Below are 25515 nucleotides of genomic sequence, written 5' to 3'. Positions count from 1 at the left end.
GGGGTACCTTGATCTGGTTAAACCCAGCCTTCCTCTTCGCAGGCTCCACATCCAGGTCCTAGTACACCCTCAGCTTGTTCCCTTCCTAGGTAGATTTCTTGGTTTGCCTCGCCCATTGAAATATTATCTCCTTGTCCAGAAACCTGTGCAACCGCACTATTATCGCCCTCATTGGCTGACCTGCTTGCGGCCTCCTCCTCAGCACCCTGTGCAACCTCATCAATTTCTCCAGCATCCTTGGCACAAACATTGTGGCCTCCGCGACTTCAGTGCCTTCAAGCATCCCAACAGTCCGAAGGTTTTTGCCTTCTGGAGCGGTTCTCCAAATCAACCACTTTCTCCCTGCTTTTTCTGGCTCTTCCGCATCAGTCCTGCCTCAGCCACCAACAAGGCCAAGTGCTCCTCGTGCTCCCCCACCGCCTCTTCCACTTTTGGTTTGCCAGGCCCTGGGACTCCAGTCTCCGCTCTGCTCGGCGATCCCAGATCTCAGGGGCTCCACCACCTTAGCTAGGTCATCCAGGGCCTCTTTCCTTTGCTGCTGAAAGTTGCAGTTCAAGAACTCGGCCAACTGCTCCCTAGACCACTGGGCGGGCAGCACAGCCCCATTGCCTTCCGCCATCTTTTCCTGTGGTACACCTCAAAGACTCTCCCGCTCCAGCTGCTCTTTCCTCCTTCCACCACTCCTTGTCCGTAGATCCATCCACCAGCCACACAACAAGAGTACTACCTTCCCCAAGCACTTCTGCACCTTTTGCCCTCAAATACTTTGCCTTCGGGAGGGAAAAAGACTAAAGAAATCCACCTTGAGCAGCAATCACCAAGCGTGTGACCTCTCATTCCATGACCGTCACTGGAAGTCCAGAATTGCTGTCATGTTAACGGTGACTGCAGTTGGGGAACAAAATTCAATTTTTTGTAAAGTATTTTGGGGTGATGCATTAATTTGCATATTGAATGCATAAATGCAAGTCCTTCTTCATCTGTCCTCCATTTTCAGCTGTTTCTGTCGGACAGTGGTAGCTGTGTGGTTAGTTTTGGTTATATTAGCACCTAGTAACTTCTGTTCCTGTGGGATGGTACCTCCAATTTGAGTGCTATCCTAAATGCTTTGTTTCTCTGCTCAACGGAAGAGTTGGGGCAGTTGCTGTTTGCATTTGAACCATATGGCATCACCTATCTTTGCCTGATCAAGTGAGGGCTACCAGACATGTGCGACTCTGACTGATGGGATCGTAGGCTTCAGCTTTAATCTAGGAGGAATCATGTCCCCCAAAATGGGAACATTGTGTGAAGTGAGAAACTGGACAACCTCTAAATCAGGTATTGGCAAACTCACATTGGCACAATGTATGTGCCAAGGATGCTGGAGAAATTGATGAGGTCGCACAGGGCGCTGAGGAGGAGGCCGCAAACTCTTTGTTGTCATTTGTTTTGGTAACATGCAGGCTAATGTTTGGGGTTTGGTGGGAGGATGGGATCGTGTTATTGATATGAAGATTGACATTACATTTTTTACTGATTATTGTTTATTGTTGGGTGTAAATGTGGGAAAAAATGTGAAAAAGGAGAATAAAAATATTTTTTTTAAAACGTAATTTAACACATTGATAACTCTGTTTATTTTGCAGACTGATTTTGCCATGTTCAGTGGAACTAATGTGGAGACAGATTTTGTGGAGGCCCCTTCCCAGATGTTAGAGAACTGGGTTTGGGAGAAGGAACCACTCAAGAGAATGTCACGTCATTATATAGATGGGTCTCCTATTCCGGATGATTTACTTGAGCAACTTATTAACTCCAGACAAGCTAATGCTGGTAAGAAGTGAGTTATACAAAGGTGAACTATAACGCCCTAAGTATAGTTATCCTAAGTATTGGAATGTTTTTCCAAGCAGCCGTGATACTTGATTGGTATGAGGTAAAATAATATTTTCTCAGAATACGGAAATGCTGCATTGATCGTCCATCACCAGTTACCTCAGGGATGTGGTCTGCCTTCTTGAACTGTTGCCTGCCGAACTTGTAGTGGTTATTTCTTATTTCTGACGCGGCCAGACGGTTGAAGTGTCCTGAGGGGAGCATTTCGGGAACGGTGACCATAATTCCATAAGTTTTAAGATATTCGTGAATAAGGAAAGGAGTAGTCCTTGGTGAAGGTGCTAAATTGGTGAAAGGCTAACTACAACAATATTAAGTAGGAACTGAAGAATGGGAAAACCTTGGTTCCGCATCCACATAGGCTTTGCAGGCCAATTTAAGGGGGCAACACTCCTCATTATGGTAGATGCGCACTTGAGGTGGCTTGAGGTCCACAAGATGCCAAATATGACCACAAAGACAACCATGGATAGGCTGTGGCACACATTCAGCATCCATGGAATACCCAAAGTGTTGGTGTCAGACAACGGAACGACGTTCACCAGCAAGGAGTTTGGGTCGTTCATGGCCTCGAACAGAATTCGGCATGTTTGGACTGGATTGGATTTGTTTATTGTCACATGTACTAAGGTATAGCAAAATGTATTGTTTTGCGTGCAGCTCAGCCAGATCATTCCGTACATGAAACGAAAATACATAGGGCTAATATAAAATACACAATGTACATACAAATGCACAGGTATCGGGTGAAGCACGGTAGCACATTGATTAGCACTGTTGCTTCACAGCGCCAGAATCCAAAGTTTAATTCCCGGCTTGGGTCATTGTCTGTATGGAGTCTGCACATTTTTCCCGTAACTGCATGGGTTTCCTCCAGGTCCTCCAGTTTCCTCCCACAAGTGCCAAAAGACATGCTGTTAGGTAATTTGAATATTCTGAATTCTCCCTCCGTGTACCCGAACAGATGCCGGAATGTGGCGACTAGGTTCTTCACAGTAACTTCATTGCAGTGTTAATGTAAGCCTACTTGTGACAATAAAGATTATTATCATTATTGTACAGGAGTGTAGCACTACTCAGTAGAGAAGATGTGTGATGTGTCAGTCCATAAGCAGGTTGTTTAGGAGTCCGGTAACAGCGAGGGAGAAGCTATTTTTGAATCTGTTAGTGCGGGTTCTCAGACTTTTGTATCTCCTGCCCGATGGAAGAAGTTAGTAGAGTCAGTAAGCCGGGTGGGAAGGGTCATTGATTATGCGACTGCTTTCCCCAGGCAGCGGGAGGTGTAGACAGAGTCAATGGATGGGAGGCAGGTTTGTGTGATGGACTGGGCTGAGTTCACGACTCTCTGAAGTTTCTTGCGATCTTGGGCCGAGCAGTTAGAATACCAGGCTGTGATGCAGCCAGATAGGATGCCTTCTATGGTGCATCTGTAAAAGTTGGGAAGAGTCAATATGGACATGCCGAATTTCCTGAGAAAGTATTGCCACTGTTGTGCTTTCTTGGTCATAGCGTTGACGTGGGTGGACCAGGACAGATTGTTGGTGATGTGCACACCTCGGAATTTGAAGCTGTCAACCATCTCCACCTCGGCTCCATTGATGCAGACAGGGCTGTGTATGATACTTTGCTTCCTGAAGTCAATGACCAGCTGTTTTGTTTTGCTGACATTGAGGGAGAGATTGTTGTTGTTACACCACTCCACTAGGTTCTCTATCTGCCTCCTGGATTCAGATACATCGTTGTTCGAGATCTGACCTACTACAGTCATGTCGTCAGCAAAATTGTAGATGGAGTTGGAGCCAAATTTTGTCATGCAGTCGTGTGTGTGTATAGCGAGTATAGCAGGGGGCTAAGTACGTAGCCTTGAGGGGCACTTGTATTGAAGACTATCGTGGAGAAGGTGTTGTTTATCCTTATTGATTGTGGTTTATGGGTCAGAATATCGAGGATCCAGTTGCAGAGTGAGGAGCCAAGTCCTAGGTTGTGGAGCTTTGATATGAGCTTGGTTGGGATTATGGTGTTGAAGGCGGAGCTGCAGTCAATAAATAGGAGTCCGATGTAGGAGTCCTTGTTGTTGTGATGCTCCAGGGATGAGCCAGGGAGATAGTGTCTACTGTAGATCAGTTGCAGCGGTATGCAAATTGAAGTGGTTCTAGATGTGGTTCTAGGCATTCACATAGTTTGGGGACCACCCCGTACCACCCAGCCTCAAAACAGTTGGCCGAGTAAGCGTCCAACCTTCAAAAGGGCATTGACAAAACTAGCCACACGGTCTTGGGATCTGGCAACTGGTCCATTTTCTCTTCAGTTATCAGACGGCCCCTCATGCTACCAGGGGTGTGGCATCAGCAGAGTTGCTGATAGGATGTTGATTCAGGACCCAACTCAGTCTCGTTCTTCCAGACATGGGTGCTCGGATCCGTCAGCGACAGGACCACTCCAAGATGGACACTGGTCAACGCTCGCAGCTGCACGACTTCAAACCAGGAACGCTATATACATGCGCAATTTCAGAGCCGGCACCACATGGGACCCGGGAGTAGTAATCTGGGCAACTGGGCCAGTTTCCTATTCGGTCTGGACATGGACGTGAAGCCAGCACCACCTGGATCACATTCACTGCCTCATGTGGGAGCCTCCTGAAAGGCTCCGAATGTGCCAGTCCAGGTCTGCCTGCGGTCCCCATCGCCGCCTTGGTCGCCACGCCAATCACTATCGCTACAGCCAGTTGAAGCCAAGATAGAACAAAGAAAATTACAGCACAGGAACAGGCCCTTCGGCCCTCCCAGCCTGCACCGATCCAGATCCTTTATCTAAACCTGTCTCCTATTTTCCAAGGTCTACTTCCCTCTGTTCCTGCCCGTTCATATACCTGTCTAGATGCCTCTTAAATGATGCTATCGTGCCCGCCTCTACCACCTCCGCTGGTAAAGAGTTCCAGGCACCCACCACCTTCTGCGTAAAAAACTTTCCACGCACATCTCCCTTAAACTTTCCCCCTCTCACCTTGAAATCGTGACCCCTTGTAACTGACACCCCCATTCTTGGGAAAAGCTTGTTGCTATCCACCCTGTCCATACCTCTCATAATTTTGTGGACCTCAATCAGGTCCCCCCTCAACCTCCGTCTTTCCAACGAAAACAATCCTAAACTACTCGACCTTTCTTCATAGCTAGCACCCTCCATACAAGGCAACATCCTGGTGAACCTCCTCTGCATCCTCTCCAAAGCATCCACATCCTTCTGGTAATGTGGCGACCAGAACTGCACGCAGTATTCCAAATGTGGCCGAACCAAAGTCCTATACAACTGTAACATGACCTGCCAACTCTTGTACTCAATACCGCGTCCGATGAAGGCAAGCATGCTGTATGCCTTCTTCACCACTCTATCAACCTGCGTTGCCACCTTCAGGGTACAATGGACCTGAAATCCCAGATCTCTCTGTACAACAATTTTCTCCAAGACCCTTCCATTGACCATATAGTTCGCTCTTGAATTTGATCTTCCAAAATGCATCATCTTGCATTTGCCTGGATTGAACTCCATCTGCCATTTCTCTGCCCAACTCTCCAATCTATCTATATTTTGTTGTATTCTCTGACAGTCCTCCTTGCTATCTGCAACTCCACCAATCTTAGTATCATCTGCAAACTTGCTAATCAGACCACCTATACCTTCCTCCAGGTCATTTATGTAGATCACAAACAGCAGTGGTCCGAGCACGGATCCCTGTGGAACACCACTAGTCACCCTTCTCCATTTTGAGACACTCCCTTCCACCACTACTCTGTCTCCTGTTGCCCAGCCAGTCCTTTATCCATCTAGCTAGTACACCCTGAACCCCATACGACTTCACTTTTTCCATCAACCTGCCATGGGAAACCTTATCAAACGCCTTACTAAAGTCCATGTATATGACATCTACAGCCCTTCCCTCATCAATTAACTTTGTCACTTCCTCAAAGAATTCTATTAGGTTTGTAAGACATGACCTTCCCTGCACAAAACCATGCTGCCTATCACTGATAAGTCTATTTTCTTCCAGATGTGAATAGATCCTATCCCTCAGTATATTCTCCAACAGTTTGCCTACCACTGACGTCAAGTTCACAGGTCTATAATTCCCTGGATTATCCCTGCTACCCTTCTTAAACAAAGGGACAACATTAGCAATTCTCCAGTCCTCCGGGACCTCACCCGTGCTCAAGGATGCTGCAAAGATATCTGTTAAGGCCCCAGCTATTTCGACCCTCACTTCCCTCAGTAACCTGGGATAGATCCCATCCGGTCCTGGGGACTTGTCCACCTTAATGTCTTTTAGAATACCCAAAACTTCCCCCTTCCGTATGACAACTTGACCGAGAGTATTTAAATATCCATCCCTAGCCTCAACATCCGTCTTGTCCCTCTCCTTTGTGAATACCGATGCAAAGTACTCATTAAGAATCTCACCCATTTCCTCTGTGTCCACGCATAAATTCCCTCTTTTGTCTTTGAGTGGGCCAATCCTTTCTCTAGTTACCCTCTTGTTCCTTACATACGAATAAAAGGCTTTGGGATTTTCCTTAACCCTGTTAGCCAAAGATATTTCATGACCCCTTTTAGCCCTCTTTATTGCGCGTTTGAGATTCATCCTACTTTCCCGATATTCCTCCAAAGCTTCATCAGTTGTGAGTTGCCTCGATCCTATGTATGCTTCCTTTTTCATCTTAGCTAGTCTCAAAATTTCACCCGTCATTCATGGTTCCCTAATCTTGCCATTTCTATCTTTCATTTTCACAGGAACATGTCTGTCCTGCACTCTAATCAACCTTTCCTTAAAAGACTCCCACATTTCAAATGTGGATTTACCCTTAAACAGCTGCTCCCAATCCACATTCCCTAGCTCCTGCCGAATTTTGTTATACTCTGCCTTTCCCCAATTTAGTACTCCTCCTTTCGGACCACTCTTGTCCTTGTCCATGAGTATTCTAAAACTTACGGAATTGTGATCGCTATTCCCAAAGTAATCACCGACTGAAACATCAACCACCTGGCCGGGATCATTCCCCAATACCAGGTCCAGTATGGCCCATTCCCGAGTAGGACTATTTACATACTGCTCTAAAAAACTCTCCTGGATGCTCCTCACAAACTCTGCTCCATCTACGCCTCCAACACTACACGAATCCCATTCAATGTTGGAGAAGTTAAAATCTCCCATCACAACCACCCTATTGCTCCTACATTTTTCTATAATCTGTCTGCATATTTGTACCTCTACTTCATGCTCGCTTTTGGGAGGTCTGTAGTAAAGTCCCAACAATGTTACTGCACCCTTCCTATTTCTCAGCTCCACCCATATTGCCTCAGTGCTCGAATCCTCCATCGTGCCCTCCTTAATCACAGCTGTGATATCATCTCTGACGAGTAATGCAACTCTTCCACCCCTTCTACCTCCCTCTCTATCCCTCCTGAAGCACCTATACCCTGGGATATTCAGTTGCCAGTCCTGCTCTTCCCTCAACCAAGTCTCAGTAATACCAATAACATCATATTCCCAGGTACTGATCCAAGCCCTAGGTTCATCTGCCTTACCTGCTACACTTCTCGCATTAAAACAAATGCACCTCAGACCACCTGTCCCTTTGCGTTCATCATCTCTTCCCTGTCTACTCTTCCCCTTAGTCACATTGAGTTTATTGTCTCGTACCTTACTGGCTTTAGTTGCTGCTTCTTTACTGACCTCTAACTTCCTAATCTGGTTCCCATCCCCCTGCCACATTAGTTTAAAACCTCCCCAACAATGTTAGCAAAAGCAGCCCCTAGGACATTGGTTCCAGTCCTGCCCAGGTGTAGACCATCCGGTTTGTAATGGTCCCACCGCCCCCAGAACTGGTTCCAATGTCCCAAAAATCTGAACCCCTCCCTCCTGCACCATCTCTCAAGCCACGTATTCATTCTGACTATTCTTGAATTTCTACTCTGACTGTCCCATGGCACTGGTAGCAATCCTGAGATTACTACCTGTGAGGTCCTACTGTTTTAACTTATCTCCTAACTCCCTAAATTCTGATTGTAGGACCTCATCCCTTTTTTTACCTATATCGTTGGTGCCTATATGCACCACAACAACTGGCTGTTCACCCTCCCCCTTTAGTATGTCCTGCAGCCGATCGGAGACATCCCTGACCCGAGCACCCGGGAGGCAACATACCATTCGGGAGTCTCGTTTTCGACCACAGCCCCTTCACAAACCACTTTCAAATTACGCTGACCGCACTGCACGTATGCAAATCTCCCCGGAACAGCCAATCAGTAGCTCCACTCTGCTGCCCTCTGCTGGATGCTTGACTTCACTCGAACACCTCGGGTCTCTTCCACAAGTACACCTTCAAATTACGCTGACCGCACTGCACGTATGCAAATCTCCCCGGAACAGCCAATCAGTAGCTCTGCTCTGCTGCCCTCTGCTGGATGCTTGACTTCACTCGAACACCTCGGGTCTCTTCCACAAGTGCACCTTCAAATTACGCTGACCGCACTGCACGTATGCAAATCGTGCCAGACACTTCATCAGAAGACTCTGACACTGAATCAGACATGGACACAGGCCTGCCTGCTGTAGTCATCCAGCCGCCTTCAACCCCGGCAACGTTGCCAGCTGCTCCATTTTCCCCTCGGTGCTCCTCTCAAAAAGGTCGGTCACCAGTGCCGTACACGCCTCCCGGAGCCGTCCCATCAACGCCAGACTGTTAACCGCTCCCCAAGAGCAAGAGGGCCACAGCCTGAAGATATGGACGTTTCTCCCTTTGGGTCCAAGGACTGTGCTCTGTACGATCTACATAGGTTTACGGTGCAAGGCGGAAAGTTTAGAGGAGATGTGCGAGGCAGGTTTTTTTACACACTGGGTGGTGAGTGCGTGGAAGCAGGTAAGATGCTGACATTTAAGAGGATCTTGACAAATACATGAATAGGATGGGAATAGAGGGATATGGACCTCGGAATTGCAGAGTTTTAGTTTAGATAGGCATCATGATCGGCACCAGTTTGAAGGGCTAAAGGGCCTGCCCCTGTGCTGTGCTGTTATTTCTTTGTTCTAAGTGACATGCCAGACCATTTGAGAGTAAGTTAAAAATTAACTACATTGTGTCGGCTAGACTGAAAAACATGAATGAAACAATTTGTTTTATGCAATTCCAACAGCTTTCTCAAATATTTTTCGTAATTTGAACTCGTGCCTTCTGAGTTAGTAGCACAGTCACTATATTGCTATGGGCTAAGATCATTTAGGTGTGTTAATATTTGGAATATCATAATTTTAAGAAATAAATCTCCAGATCGTCAACCCTTTACTAAAATAAATCCGCCCTCAAGTTCTTACTACAAATTCAATTCACTGCTTGGAGGATTTTTTGTATTAAAGGCAGTCTTAATTGGTAATTTCACTTGATGTTATGGTTCAAAGCTATGCAGAGCACCAGTTCCCAGGTTTAATAATCAGCCAGTGAAGGGGTAGGTAATCTCAGCCAGAACAAAGATTATGTTCCAAAAGTTGGTCACAATACCTCTGGGTTGGTGTGAATTAGTCAGAATTGTTTCCAGTGATTTTTTGCTGGAAAAGTACATATTTGTATATTTTGAGGGAGGTCAAGATTCGACTCAGTTGTGATGCCCTCCACTCGCTGTTTAGGTTTACGTATGAGGATGAGGCATTTATGGAAGAGGCAGCACCTTAATGAAAACAGGGAACAAACAATTGTTTGGGGGGGGGGGGTATAATTAAATAAATAATCCTTCTCTGTGTAGAATAGTAGCTATAGGCAAACAGCACTTTGTCACCCTCCAAACTTTTTAAAAAAAATAATATTTATTGTCACAAGTAGGCTAACAATAACACTGCAAATGAAGTTACTGTGAAAATCCCTAGTCGCCACATTCCGGCGCCTGTTCGGGGACACAGAGGGAGAATTCAGAATGTCCAATTCACCTAACAGCACGTCTTTCGGGGCTTGTAGGAGGAAACCGGAGCACCCGGAGTAAACTCACACATACACGGGAAGAATGTGCAGACTCCACATAGACAATGACCCAAGCTAGAATTGAACCTGGGGCCTTGGAGCTGTGAAGCAACAGTGCTAACCAGTGTGCTATTGTGCCCCCCCCCCTCTTGCTGTGTTCATCATACAATTCGGTTTTTAGAGCTTCCTCAATGGCTTCATCAGTTATTTTTGTGAGTTAGATAGACAAGGAAGATCTTGAGTTTGGTCCCTTGGTTTTGCTAGATTAGCTGATATAATGCAAATTAGCATGACAATTATCAATAACCTCACCACTTCCCAGTTTGAGGACTCAAAAAGGGGTTCCGGTACTGACCCCTTACTTGCGTGGGAAAGTATCAGTCAGAAAAGGATCGGGAATGAATACTGGATGCTTGAGCAGATTACTTGGTGTATCTAATGCCTATGGTAAGCAGTCATCTCCTTCAGGAAAGGAGGAAAGATAATTGGCAAGACAAGAATAAAGAAACAGGTGGGAAATAATATTTGCATTCACACTGTCTACAGGATATCAAGATTTTGTTTTGCTTAATTTGCCTGTTAATAATATTATCATGTAATAATAGTGTCATTAATATAGTGTCAAATTAACTCATATTTTAAAGTGCAGAAACACTTTTAAAGTGCACATTTGCAAATGTGTCAGCCATTCTCCATCAGTGAATGATTAATAGATCTGCTTTTGGTGGTGTTGGCTGAGAGAAAAATGTTGGCTCTTTTATCCTCTTTGAATACAGATGGCACCTTAAATATATTTCTTGATTTAATTTTTCATCCAATGGATACACTTCCACGAATGCAGCGTGTCCTCAGTACTGCCGTGGAGAAACAGCTTTGATTATGTGCTAAAGACTTGATAATGGGCTTGAACACACACTTGACTCAAAGATGAGGGTACTACAAATTAAGTTAAAATCGGTTAATACCCATGGTGTAACTAGCTTGGTTCATAAAACAGTTTAAGAAACCCCAACAAAGGAGATTGTTATCTCCTGAAAGCAGTACAATAGAAGACCAAGTAAGGATTCCTGTGCCTGTTCACCATCTAGTGATCTGCTCACATGTGTGAATGTTAAGAGATGAATGGGTAAGATTTGGGGTTGTACCTCGCCCCTCCCACTTCCCATTGAACAGTTTTTGCATGTGGATTTTCTGGCTCCCACATGATGTTTGGCCTCTCAAACGGGTGGCAAAGGGAAACTGATGCCACAAAATTATAAACCAACAGGAGAACCACAGTAGCATAGTGGTTAGTGACGCACCATCAATGGACACGAAACGTAGGTGTAGTCCGAAACGAAAGGCTTTAATCAGCAAGAAGTGTGCCCAGCAGCAGGAGTACAGAAATTACCTGGCTGCTGGGGAACACGGGTTCTTATGCCCTGCCTCGTAGGCGGAGCTACATTCCTCTCGACCAATGAGGATACAGAGGACACGATACTTGGGCCAATGGGCAGCGAGCCCTCTGCACCGATGGCAGCTCACACTCCCAGGTACCGTAATACCCCTGGTCATACTACCACATTCACCCCTTGTTGAGAAAGGAACGGGGGGGGGCGGAGTGTGTGGGGAATGAGGACGTGGGGGTGGGGGGGTGGGGTGGATAAGCGACTGGTAGTATGACTAGTGATGTTGGATCAAACCTCTCCAATGGTGGCTGCCCACTGGCCCGAAACTATGTACAGTGTGTCAGAACACTGCAGCTATATACAGATTTGAAGGAGAAAAAAAAAAACGAGAGAACAAGCAACAAGGTCCATTAATAGTTCACATAGACACGATCAGCCGATCGGGGGCCTTGGACATCCTCTGCGACCTGCGGAGCTTCGCTGGAGTCGTTGGAGTTGCAGGCGTCCATGACTCCGGGAGCGACAATCCAGTCCTTGTGGCTGCGCCCGTACCCCTAGGCGGAGCTGGTAAGGGCCGGGCCGGGGAAGAGGCATCCGGTCCTCTAGGCGGCGCGGGTAAGGGTGTCGGCGAGCCGGGGGGGGGGGGGGGGGGGGGGGGGGGAGCGCCTGCTGGAAGCAGTTGCGGCAGGAGGGGGGTTGGGGGGGGCTGGCGCCGGGGGCAATGGCGGAGATCCGGCGGGTGCCATGTCCCGCAGGGAGACCGTGTCCTGTCGGCCGTCGCGATACTCCACGTAAGCATACTGCGGGTTTGCATGGAGCAGCTGGACCCTCTCGACCAACGGGCCCGACTTGTGCAACCGCACGTGTTTCCGGAGCAGGATGGGCCCGGGGGTAGCCACCCAGGCCGGGAGTGGGATCCCTGAGGAAGACTTCCTGGGAAAAACAAGAAGGCTTTCGTGAGGCGTTTGGTTAGTGGATGTGCAAAGTAGTGACCGGATTGAGTGGAGGGCGTCTGGGGGGACCTCTTGCCAGCGGGAGACTGAGAGATTTCTGGACTGTAGGGCCAGCAGGACGGTCTTCCAGACCGTACCGTTCTCCCTCTCGACCTGTCCGTTACCCCTGGGGTTGTAACTGTCGTCCTGCTTGAGACAATGTCCTTGCTGAGCAGGAATTGACGCAGTTCGTCAGTCATAAAGGAGGACCCCCTATCGCTATGAACGTAAGCGGGGAATCTGAACAGGGAGAAAATGGTGTGAAGGGCTTTAATGATGGTGGGTGTGGTCATGTCGGGGCAGGGGATGGTGAATGGGAAGCGGGGGTACTCGTCAATCATGTTGAGGAAGTACGTGTTGCGGTTGGTGGAGGGGAGGGGACCTTTGAAGTCCATGCTGAGACGTTCAAAGGGGCGGTAAGCCTTTATCAGATGCGCTTTTTCGGGCGGTAGAAGTGCGGCTTGCACTCCGCGCAGATGTGGCAGTCCCTAGTGACTGTCCTGACCTCGATGGAATAGGGCAGGTTGCGGGTCTTTACAAAGTGAAAGAAGCAGGTGACCCCCCGGGTGGCAGAGGTCCGCGTGGAGGGATCGGAGGCGGTCCACTTGTGCGTTGGCACAGGTGCCGCGGGACAGGGCGTCGGGAGGCTCGTTCAGCTTCCCAGGACGATACAAGATGTCGTAGTTGTAGGAGGACAATTCGATCCTCCACCGCAAATCTTGTCGTTCTTTATCTTGCCCCTCTGTGCGTTGTCAAACATGAAGTCCACTGACCGTTGGTCTGTGAGGAGGGTGAACCTCCTGCCGGCCAGATAGTGCCTCCAGTGTCGCACAGCTTCTACTATGGCCTGTGCTTCCTTCTCGACTGAGGAGTGGCGGATTTCGGAAGCATGGAGGGTACGGGAGAAGGCGGCCACGGGTCTGCCCACTTGGTAGAGGGTGGCTGCCAGAGCTACATCGGACGCGTTGCTCTCGACCTGGAAGGGGAGGGACTCGTCGATAGCTCGCATCGTGGCCTTTGCTATATCCGCTTTGATGCGGCTGAAAGCCTGGCGGGCTTCCGTCGACAGAGGGAACGTGGCTGATTGGATGAGGGGACGGACTTTATCGGCGTAATTGGTGACCCAAGGGCGTAATATGAGAAAAAAACAAGGCAGCACTTGAGGGCTTTGGGGCAGTGGGGAAGGGGAAGCTCCAACAGGGGGCGCATGCGATCCGGGTCGGGGCCTATTACTCCATTACGCACTACGTAGCCGAGGATGGCTAGACGGTCAGTGCTAAACACGCATTTGTCCTTGTAGGTCAGGTTTAGGAGCTTTGCGGTTTGGAGGAATTTTCGGAGGTTGGTGCCGTGGTCCTGCTGATCGTGGACGCAGATGGTGACATTATCGAGATACGGGAAGGTTGCCCGTAAACCGTGTTGGTCGACCATTCGGTCCATCTCCCTTTGGAAGACCAAGACCCCGTTTGTGACATCGAAGGGAACCCTTAAAAAGTGGTAGAGCCACCCGTCCGCTTCGAACGCAGTGTTCTTGCGGTCACTTGTGCGGATGGGGAGCTGGTGGTAGGCGGACTTGAGGTCCACCGTGGAGAAGACCTTGTACTGCGCGATCCTGCTGACCAGGTCGGATATACGGGTGAGAGGGTACGCGTCCAGCTGCGTAAACCTGTTGATGGTCTGACTGTAGTCTATGACCATCCTATTCTTCTCTCTGGTCTTTACCACCAGAACTTGTGCTCGCCAGGGGCTGTTGCTAGCCTCGATGACCCCTTCCTTCAGGAGCCGTTGGACTTCGGACCTGATGAAGATCCGGCCCTAGGCACTGTACCGTCTGCTCCTGGTGGCGACAGGCTTACAATCCTGGGTGAGGTTTGCAAACAAGGACGGGGGATCGACCTTGAGGGTCACGAGGCTGCAGAAAGTGAGGGGGGGGTGGGGGGGGCCGCCGAATTTAAATGTTAGGCTCTGGAGGTTACACTGGAAGTCTAACCCCAGGAGTGCGGCCGCGCAGAGGTGAGGGAGGACGTATAGCCTGTAATTTTTAAACTCCCTCCCCTGGACCGTGAGGTCCGCTATGCAACACCCCGTGATCTGTACTGAGTGAGAGCCGGAGGCCAGGGCGATTTTTTGCTTAACCGGGTAGACAGGGAGAGCGCACCGTCTTACCATGGTGGGGTGGATGAAACTCTCTGTGCTCCCGGAGTCCAGCAGGCAGTTCGTCTCGTGGCCGTTGAGCAAAATCTTGTTGTTGCCGTATGGAGGGTGCGGTGTCGAGACTGGTCCAGAGTGACTGAAGCCAGTCGTGGCAGATAGTCGGAGTCTTCATCAGGCAGGGAGTAGTCACCTGCGGGGTCCTCGGTGCCGATCCAAGATAGCGGCACCCTTCGGCCGCACATGATGGGGGGTGGACAAAATGGGGGCGCCCGGAGATTGGACGTGGAGTCGGGTGTCCAAAATGGCGGCGCCCGGGGGTTGCATGTAGCATCGGGGCGTAAAATGGCGGCGCCCGGAGATCGCACGTGGCATTGGGGGATGGGGGTAGCGTGGTCTGCGGGCCGCACGGGGCCCCTGAAGAGAGCGAAGGGGGAGTCCCGCGGTCGCTGCCTGGAACCGCAACGACCGCCTTTGCCTGGCAGACGGCCACAAAGTGGCCTTTCGTCCCGTAGCCCTTGCAGGTTGTGGAACGGGCCGGGCAACGTTGTTGGGGTGCTAGGCCTGGCCGCAAAAATAGCAGCGGGGCCCCGTGGGTTTTTCGGAGCGGCCTGCAGCGCAGGCCTAGGGCGAGTCTGAGTCCGTGAGGGGGGGAGAGAAGCTGGATTCCACACTGCCCAAGGGGCCGCCGCGCAGTCGGGGGCTTACGAGCGTACGTTTCGGTTTGCGACATCTAGGGAGGTGGCGAGGGCTCGAGCCTCCATGAGGCTTAAGGTTTCCCTTTCTAACAGTCTCTGGCGGATCTGCGAGGACTGCATGCCTGCAACGAAGGCGTCTCGGATTAGGAGTTCAGTGTGCTCGGCAGCAGATACCTGTGAGCAGCCGCAGATCCTCCCCAGCACAAGGAGGGCACGGTAAAATTTGTCCAGTGACTCACCGGGGATCTGTTGTCGTGTGGCTAGTAAGTGCCGAGCGTAGACTTGATTAACCAGCCGTATGAACTGTCCTTTAAGTAGGTCCATAGCCACGTCGTAGTCCGTCGTGTCCTCAATGAGCGTGTATGTGGCGGTGCCGACGCACGAGTGGCGGATGTGCAGTTTCTGCTCCTTCGTCGGGACGTTTTCCGCTGTGCTAAGGTAACTGTTGAAACAAGCCAGCCAGTGCTTAAATGTGGCTGTTGCATTCGCTGCGTGGGGGCTGAGTCGTAGACACTCTGGCTCGATGTGAAGCTCCATCCTTTAAAATCTTGCTGATTAAATTGATGCACAATCAATGGACACGGAACGTAGGTGTAGTCCGAAACGAAAGGCTTTAATCAGCAAGCAGTGTGCCCAGCAGCAGGAGTACAGAAATGACCTGGCTGCTGGGGGACACGGGTTCTTATACCCCGGCTCGCAGGCGGAGTTACCTTCCTCTCGACCAATGAGGATACAGAGGACACGATACTTGGGCCAATGGGCAGCGAGCCCTCTGCACCAATGGCAGCTCACACTCCCAGGTACCGTAATACCCCTAGTCATACTACCACAATTAACACAGTTGCTTCACAGCTCCAGGGTCCCAGGTTCAATTCCCGGCTTCGGTCACTATCTGTGTGGAGTCTGTACATTCTCCCCGTGTTTGTGTGGATTTCCTCCAGGTGCTGCGATTTCCTCCCACAGTTCAACGGTGTGCAGGTTAGGTTCATTGGCTATGCTGAATTGCCCTTAGTGTCAAAGAAAAGGGTTAGGTGGGGTTACGGGGACAGGGTGGAGGTGTAGGGGTAGGGTGGAGGTGTAGGGATAGGGTGGAGGTATGGGGTTAGGTAAGGTGCTCTTTCCAAGGGCCGGTGCAGACTCGATGGGCCGAATGGCCTCCTTCTGCACTGTAAATAGTATGCTAACCAAGCCATCAGAAATGGAACATGGGGCAGCACGGTGGCCTAGTGGTTAGCACAACCGCCTCACGGCGCTGAGGTCCCAGGTTCGATCCCGGCTCTGGGTCACTGTCCGTGTGGAGTTTGCACATTCTCCCCGTGTCTGCGTGGGTTTTGCCCCCACAACCCAAAAATGTGCAGAGTAGGTTGATTGGCCACGCTAAATTGCCCCTTAATTGGAAAAAATAATTGGCTAATCTAAATTTATTAAAATAAAAAAAAAAAAAGAAATGGAACATGGAACTCGGGATACTTTAAGTTGCATAGGGGAACAAGGCAGGCGTGTCCTACGTCCCCCCTTTTGTTTGCGTTGGCGATAGAGCCCTTGGTCATTGCACTAAGGGGCTTCGATAAATGGAGGTGCACAGTGAAGGGTGGGGAGTGTAGGGTGTCTCAGTATGCTGAAGACTTTGTTGCGTATTTTCAACACGGTTCCCGCAGTGGGTTTTGTGAGGCCACGAAGAATCCAACACGAGTTTGTAGAGTCAAAAGAAAAGAACTTTATTCACAATAATATATATACAGCAGCAGTAGTACTTCACAACTGCTTCCTACTCTAGCTGGTACCACACTGGCCAGCTCTATTTATGCAGGTGAAACTGCTAATGATTTCCCCGCCCCCTCGTTGGGGGAGCTCATGCTCCCTAACAAATATGGGACACCCAATTGTCCCCAGCCAATAATATTCAGGCAGCTTATAATAGTGAGAAATATAATGGGGCTGCTTAAGCGATTTGGGCTTTTTCGGGTTATAGATAGATAAAGAATAGATAGAGAAATACAGCACAGAACAGGCCCTTCGGCCCACGATGTTGCGCCGAACTTTTGTCCAAGGTTAATCATAGAATTTTGGACACTAAGGGCAATTTATCATGGCCAATCCACCCAACCTGCACATCGTTGGACTGTGGGGGGAAACCGGAGTACCCAGAGGAAACCCACGCACACACGGGGAGGATGTGCAGACTCCACACAGACAGTGACCCAAGTCGAAATCGAACTTGGGACCCTGAAGCTGTGAAGCAATTGTGCTATCCACAATGCTACCGTGCTGCCCTTAAGAAGAAATTAATCTACACTCCATTATTCTACCCTAATCCATGTACCTATCCAATAGCCGCTTGAAGGTCCCTAATGTTTCCGACTCAACTACTTCCACAGGCAGTGCATTCCATGCCCCCACTACTCTCTGGATAAAGAACCTACCTCTGACATCCCCCCTATATCTTCCACCATTTACCTTAAATTTATGTCCCCTTGCAATAGTTTATTCCACCCGGGGAAAAAGTCTCTGACTGTCTGCTCTATCTATTCCCCTGATCATCTTATAAACCTCTATCAAGTCGCCCCTCATGCTTCTCCATTCTAATGAGAAAAGGCCTAGCACCCTCAACCTTTCCTCGTATGACCTACTCTCCATTCCAGGCAACATCCTGGTAAATCTCCTTTGCACCTTTTCCAAAGCTTCCACATCCTTCCTAAAATGAGGCGACCAGAACTGCACAGTACTCCAAATGTGGCCTGACCAAGGTTTTGTACAGCTGCATCTCACCTCATGGCTCTTAAATTCAATCCCTCTGCTAATAAACGCTAGTACACCATACGCCTTCTTCACAGCTCTATCCACTTGAGTGGCAACTTTCAAAGATCTATGAACATAGACCCCAAGATCTCTCTGCTCCTCCACATTGCCAAGAACCCTACCGTTAACCCTGTATTCCGCATTCACATTTGTCCTTCCAAAATGGACAACCTCACATTTGTCAGGGTTAAACTCCATCTGCCACTTCTCAGCCCAGCTCTGCATTCTATCTGTGTCTCTTTGAAGCCGACAACAGCCCTCCTCACTATCCACAACTCCACCAATCTTCGTATCATCTGCAAATTTACTGACCCACCCTTCAACTCGCTCATCCAAGTCGTTAATGAAAATCACAAACAGCAGAGGGCCCAGAACTGATCCCTGCGGTATGCCACTGGTAACTGGGCTCCAGGCTGAATATTTGCCATCCACCACCACTCTCTGTCTTCTATCGGTTAGCCACTTTGTTATCCAACTGGCCAAATTTCCCACTATCCCATGCCTCCTTACTTTCTGCATAAGCCTACCATGGGGAACCTTATCAAATGCCTTACTAAAATCCATGTACACTACATCCACTGCTTTACCTTCATCCACATGCTTGGTCACCTCCTCAAAGAAGTCAATAACCTTGTAAGGCAAGACCTACCCCTCACAAATCCGTGCTGACTATCCCTAATCAAGCAGTGACTTTCCAGATGCTCAGAAATCCTATCCCTCAGTACCCTTTCCATTACTTTGCTTACCACTGAAGTAAGACTAACTGGCCTGTAATTCCCAGGGTTATCCCTATTCCCTTTTTTGAACAGGGACACAACATTCGCCACTCTCCAATCCTCTGGTACCACCCCTGTTGACAGCGTGTATGAAAAGATCATTGCCAACTGGTCTGCAATTTCATTTCTTGCTTCCCATAGAATCCTTGGATATATCCCATCAGGCCCGGAGGACTTGTCTATCCTCAGGTTTTTGAAAACACCCAACACATCTTCCTTACTAACAAGTATCTCCTCGAGCTTACCAGTCTGTTTCACATTGTCCTCTCCAACAATATGGCCCCTCTCGTTTGTAAATACTGAAGAAAAATACTTGTTCAAGACCTCTCCTATCTCTTCAGACTCAATACACAATCTCCCGCTACTGACCTTGATCGGACCTACCCTCACTCTGGTCAATCTCATATTTCTCACATGTGTAAAAGGCCTTGGGGTTTTCCTTGATCCTACCCGCCAAAGATTTTTCATGCCCTCTCTTAGCTCTCCTAATCCCTTTCTTCAGTTCACTCCTGGCTATCTTGTATCCCTCCAGCGCCCTGTCTAAAACTTGTTTCCTCAGCCTTACATAAGTCTCCTTCTTCCTCTTAAGACATTCAACCTCTCTTGTCAGCCATGGTTCCCTCACTCGATCATCTCTTCCCTGCCTGACAGGGACATACATATCAAAAACACGCAGTGCCTGTTCCTTGAACAAGTTCCACATTTCACTTGTGTCCTTCCCTGACAGCCTATGTTCCCAACTTATGCACTTCAATTCTTGTCTGACAGCATTGTATTTACCCTTCCCCCAATTGTAAACCTTGCCCTGTTGCACACATCTATCCCTCTCCATTACTAAAGTGAAAGTCACAGAATTGTGGTCTACCTCCAAAATGCTCCCCCACTAACAAATCTATCACCTGCCCTGGTTCATTACCAAGTACCAAATCCAATATGGCCTCCCCTCTGGTCGGACAATCTACATACTGTGTTAGAAAAGCTTCCTGGACACACTGCACAAACACTACCCCATCCAAACTATTTGATCTAAAGAGTTTCTACCCTGTGACTTCTGCACCTTTCCAAAATATGTTTCCCAATCTGTTCCTCCACATCTCTGCTGCTATTGGGGGGCCTATAGAAAACTCCCAAGAAGGTGACTGCTCCTTTCCTATTTCTGACTTCAACCCATATTACCTCAGTAGGCAGATCCCCCTCGAACTGCCTTTCTGCAGCTGTTATACTATCTCTAATTAACAATGCCCCCCTCCCCCCCCCCCCCACCTCTTTTACCATCCTCCCTAATCTTGTTGAAACATCTATAACCAGGGACCTCCAACAACCATTTCTGCCCCTCTTCTATCCAAGTTTCCGTGATGGCCACCACATCGTAGTCCCAAGTACCGATCCATGCCTTAAGTTCACCCACCTTATTCCTGATGCTTCTTGTATTGAAGCATACACACTTCAACCCATCTCCTTGCCTGCAAGTACTCTCCTTTGCCAGTGTTACCTCCCCCGCTGCATCTCTACATGCTTTGGCGTCTTGAATATCGGCTTCCTTACCTACAAATCCGGTTCCCATTCCCCTGCCAAATTAGTTTAAACCCTCCTGAAGACTACTAGAAAACCTCCCCCCCCAGGATATTGGTGCCCCTCTGGTTCAGATGCAACCCGTCCTGCTTGTACAGGTCCCACCTTCCCCAGAATGCGCTCCAATTATCCAAATACCTGAAGCCCTCCCTCCTACACCATTCCTGCAGCCAGGTGTTCAACTGCACTCTCTCCCTATTCCTAGCCTCGCTATCACGTGGCCCCGCAACAAACCAGAGATGACAACTCTGTCTGTCCTGGCCTTTAACTTCCAGCCTAACTCCCTAAACTTGTTTATTACCTCCACACCCCTTGTCCTACCTACGTCGTTGGTACCAATGTGCACCACGACTTCTGGCTGCTCACCCTCCCCCTTACAAATGGAATTTGGAAAGAGCAAGTGCTTTTTGGTCTCCCTGGCAGGGATGGATGCTGGCGAGGGAGGATTGCCGTTTCGTGTGGCGACTGTTCAGTTCATGTATTTGGGGTTGCAAGTGGCTATGGATTGGGCCTGGCTCCATAAATTGAATTTTCCGAGCCTGATGGGCAGGGTCAAGGATGATTTGTTGAGGTGAAACAGCCTCCTCTCTCATTGGCAGGCTGGGTGCAAGCGGTAAAGATAGAAAGTAGAAAATAGGAGCAGGAGGAAGCCATTCGGTCCTTCATGGCTACTCCGCCATCCTATTCTAGCCTAATCCCGCTTTCCTCCTATATCCTTTGATCCCCTTAGCCCTAAATGCAATATCCAACTGCTTCTTGAAAGCATACAATAATCTGGCCTCAATTACCTCCTGTGGTAAAGAATTCCACAGACCCACCACTCTGAGTGAAGAAATTTCTCCCTATCTCTGTCCTGAATGGTCGACCCGTATCCTCAGACTGGAACCCCTGGTTCTGAACACACCCACCATCGGGAACATCTTTCCTTCATCTACTCTGTCTAGTCCTGTTAGAATTTTATAGGTTTCTATGAGACTCCCCCTCATTCTTCTGAACTCTGGCATTGAATACAATCCTAACCAATTCAATCTCTCCTCATATGTCAGTCCCGCCATCTAGAGCAAGAGCACCCTTCCTTAGATAAGGAAACCAAAACTACACACAATATTCCAGGTGTGGCCTCACCAACGCCCCGTATAATTGCAGCAAGACATCCCTGCATATCCTAGAATACTGATGAATGTTTTGCAGCAGATTTTATTTTTATTCCAGTGTTTACCAGTCTTCTTGACAAAAGCAATTTTTATGGTGGTGGAACGATTAATTTTGTCATTTGTCTGGGCAGGTAAGGTAGCAAGGATTCGGAAAGCGGTGTTTCAGAGAGGGCGACAGTCATAGGGTTTGGCTCTGCCAAATCTGATGTATTATTATTGGCCTGCGACCACCGAGAAGGTGTGGGGGGGGGATAGGGAGCCAGAAGCAATGTGGATGAGAATGGAAGCAAGCTCTTCTAGGGAGTCGGAGTTGTGGGCGCTGACAACAGTCCAACGTTTGTTTGTCCAATGGTGGTGGCCAGATTGAAGATATGGAGGCAATTTTGGCAACATTTTAAGTTGGGTCGGGGTCAAGGCTGATGCCGATCCAAGCGAATGATGTGTTTCAACAGCAGGATTGGGTGCTGGATTTTGGGTTTGGGAAGAGCAGGGGTGGTGGAAATAAAGGACATATTCTTGGAAGTTTGCAAGTTTGGAGGAGTTGTTGGAGAAGTTTGGGATTTCACAGGGGGAGGCCTTTAGGTCTATGAAAGTGCAGGATTTTGCATGGCAGGTCTTCCTAAAGTTTCCAGTGACATTGCCCTCATTGTTAGAGGGGGTGTTGTTGGTGATGGGGTTGGAGGGCGGTCACCTTGGCGATTTACGAGAGGATTCTGGAGAAGGATATGGCATCATTGGAGGGGTTTAAGGCCAAGTGGGAGGAGGAGCTGGAGGAGGGGATGTGGTATGAGGTGTTACGGAGGGCGAATGCCTTGACTTTGTGTGCAAGATGGGGTTAATACAGTTAAAGGTGGCGCATAGTGCGCACCTGATGAGGTCAACGATTAGCCAGTTGTTTGAGAGGGTGGAGGATTCTTACGAGCAGTGTGGGAGAGGCTTGGCCAACCATGTACATATGTTCTGATCCTGCCTGAAGTTGGAGACATTTTGGAGGTCTTTTTCAGCACCATGTCAGCGATTTTGGACTTGGAGCCCAGTCCCCTGGAAGCCATATTTGGGGTGACGGACCTGCCAGATCTGCAGACGGGGGAGAGGCAGATGTTTTAGTCTTTGCTTCGCTGATTGTTCGCAGGCAGGTCCTGTTGGGGTGGAGGTCAGCTTGTCCACCCTGTACCTCAATGTGGCTGGGAGTCCTGATGAAGATCCTGTATCTTGAGACGGTGAAGTTCACCTTGAGGGGGCGACGGAGTCAATTGAGGAGTTCCATAAGAGGTGGGATCTGTTTATTCTTCATGATAAAGAGTTGGTTACTGTCAGCTGGTAAGGGGGAAGCGGGTGTTATTCTTCAAGTCATATGTAGGTTGGTTGGTAGAATGGAGAAGTTCTTCTTTATTCCTTTTGTTTTGTGTTTTGTTCCGTGTATAAAATGTTAAAAATCAAATTTAAATATTTTTTAAAATAAAAATAGAATAGGGGAAAAAGTTGGCACAAAAAACAAGTAATCCATGAGCAATTTGTTTGCTCCCGAATCAAATGAAAATACAAATAAACAAAATGTGAACCATGTGGCAATTTGATATACTGCACAGCAAGCTCCGAATAAATAATTGAAGCTGACACCTGCACAAGTGCCGCAGGAAGAACCAAATAGATGAATATTAATTTCTTGGTACATGCTTTCGAATCTCCTCTTCATTCTTGCAGAATCTTGCAGATTCTTACAGATAAGCTGTTAAAATTTTGTGATGTTTGTCAAATTGAGCATAGGAAGCCAAGTAGGTACCTCTTTTGGGTCATTATCACTAATATATTTTCAGCAAAGTGGGAAATGCTGAAAGCTCCATTCTGAACTCCAACTACCAGCCAAGAGCTTGGTTCAAATACTTGATAGAATCTAGTCATCTTAAATTTGTGACTTTTCTGATATGGTAAGATGGGATGGATTTTCGGCATCAATCCATTGAAATTCCAGTGTAAGGGTAGGACTGAATTGCATATTCATGACACTATACTCTAGGGTTTCAATCAAATATGTTATATATGCCAACTAAAAATGCATCCTACGCTGCATAATACAAATTTTAATAGGTTTTCCCATACCAATATTTTGAGATAAAGTCCTTTTTATTACTTCTTTCTTGCTGTGAAAGCCGGCATTGTCATATGGCATGCATTGATCTGGAATTAATTTTTACATTATGATACCAGTTTTTTGTTTTCTACCCCATTATACATGCCTTCAGTTCCCTGTGATCTACTTTCCAGAATTAACCGAGCAATACTAAATTGCTAGTAATAAATAATAAAATAAGCATTTTATATAAAGTATTGGACTTTATTGTCCGAATAAATTGAATTTGAACTCCTGTGTAGATTAACAACTGGGCATCTTTCAAATTTTGAACATGAGTTATTGCAATTAATAATGAATCCAATAAACAACAGTTTTGAGTGAATTGTTATTAGAATAGGTATTATCTTTTAAAAGTCAATTCATACTCTGACTTTCAGGTCTTAGATTAGAATTTTATGTCTGTATTCACATCCTCAAGGCAAAGAGGGGAGCCAGAGAAATTCCCGGTTCGGCCTGCCCGACTCCGGCAAAAGTGCCCAGAAAGGCAGGATCTTCATTTCTGGGGCCAGGTGTGAGCTGGGGTTGGGCCAGCCAACCCGGGAAGAAGTGCGGAGACAGCCACAAAACTTGCCTATTGCAGAGGTGGGCTGTTTAAGAGACTTGCCTCGGTGCTGTGAGATCTTCCCCACCACTCCATATTTCCTCATACCCCGTTTGCAGGTTCTGCACTTCCACCCACCTCCGCAGGTGCTTCACACCTCCAATGCCAAGCTCTGCCCTTTCACCTATACACCCCTTGATGCCAAACTCTGCCATCCAGCTCACCCCCATGCCAAGTTCTTGCACTTCCATGCCTATTGACCCACTGTGCACTTTACACCACAGTGTAAAGCTGTATATCTAACAAAAAACTTTGAAAAGATGTGATCCCATGATCACTTTCCTCTATGCTTGGAAATGAAAGGTCTGGAGAAACTAATAGAAGCTTCAATCATCTAAGACCTTTTAAATTTCAGAAGCCACAAACACATAAAACCGCTTGAATAATGTCAGCAAGCATTGTGAAATTGACTGCAGAGATCAGAAAGCCATAGCTATCAATTAAACAACATTATCTTTGGGGCACGGCTGTTCTGTTATTCTAATAGATGATAATAGGCTCTCAGAAAGACTTAAATAAAAGGTCCCCTCATGCACACTATGGTTCACAAGCAGCTGTGAACTTTGATTCTTTAAAAACCTGATCTGACTCTATTGAAACAGCCTGTCCCCGCAATGGAGCTAGTCAGGTCGGAACTGCCAGATTCAGGCTTCTGACAAGAAGCGGCCCACACCCTTTCAAGGCACTCCCAAAAATCTCACAGCTCGAGAATGCGGTCAGGAATCCCGGAATAGGCCCTGCCTGCTATTTGTAAAGGATTCCTGAGTCAAACCATCTTGGTGAAAATCCAGGCATCGTCTTTAAATTATAAAAGTTACGATTATTTGTTTTCAAATACCCAGTCATATGAAAGGTGTATTTTTTATTTCCTTTTGTTTTAATTTAGTCTACCCAATTTTTTTTCAATTAAGGGGCAATTTAGCATAGCCAATCCACCTACCTTGCACATCTTTGGGTTGTGGGGGTGAAACCCATACAGACATGGGGAGAATGTGCAAACTCCACACAGACAGAGACCCAGGGCCTCAGCCACGTAGGCAGCAGTGCTAACCACTGCGCCACCGTGCCACCTGTTTTTTAAAATTTCCTTGAAGAGGTCCATTGTGAAATGAAATGAAAATTGCTTATTGTCACGAGTAGGCTTCAATGAAGTTACTGTGAAAAACCCCTAGTCGCCACATTCCAGTGCCTGTTCGGGAAGGCTGGTACGGGAATTGAACCGTGCTGCTGGCCTGCCTTGGTCTGCTTTAAAAGCCAGCGATTTAGCCCAGTTTTTGCCAAAGGGAAAATTCTAAATCAATTTAAAATTCACACAGAGAAGATACTGGGCACGATCTACCGGCTGCGTTGCACCCGAAAGGTGGATGCC

General features: G+C 48.0%; 1 protein-coding gene across 3 annotated transcripts in view; it reads left to right on the top strand.

Moving 5' to 3' along the window:
- Positions 1-25515, top strand: part of LOC119970657 (neurolysin, mitochondrial-like) — a 102561-nt gene that overhangs the window by 59064 nt on the left and 17982 nt on the right. For all 3 annotated transcript variants that reach the window (XM_038805633.1, XM_038805634.1, XM_038805635.1), the window contains exon 10: positions 1629-1815. In XM_038805633.1, the coding sequence (XP_038661561.1) occupies positions 1629-1815 (187 nt within the window). The remainder of the gene's footprint in view (positions 1-1628; positions 1816-25515) is intronic.

This window comes from Scyliorhinus canicula, chromosome 8, assembly GCF_902713615.1.
Source record: "Scyliorhinus canicula chromosome 8, sScyCan1.1, whole genome shotgun sequence".
NCBI lineage: Eukaryota > Metazoa > Chordata > Chondrichthyes > Carcharhiniformes > Scyliorhinidae > Scyliorhinus > Scyliorhinus canicula.
The sequence above is the reverse complement of the archived record's forward strand: the minus strand, read 5'-3'. Positions and strand labels throughout refer to the sequence as shown.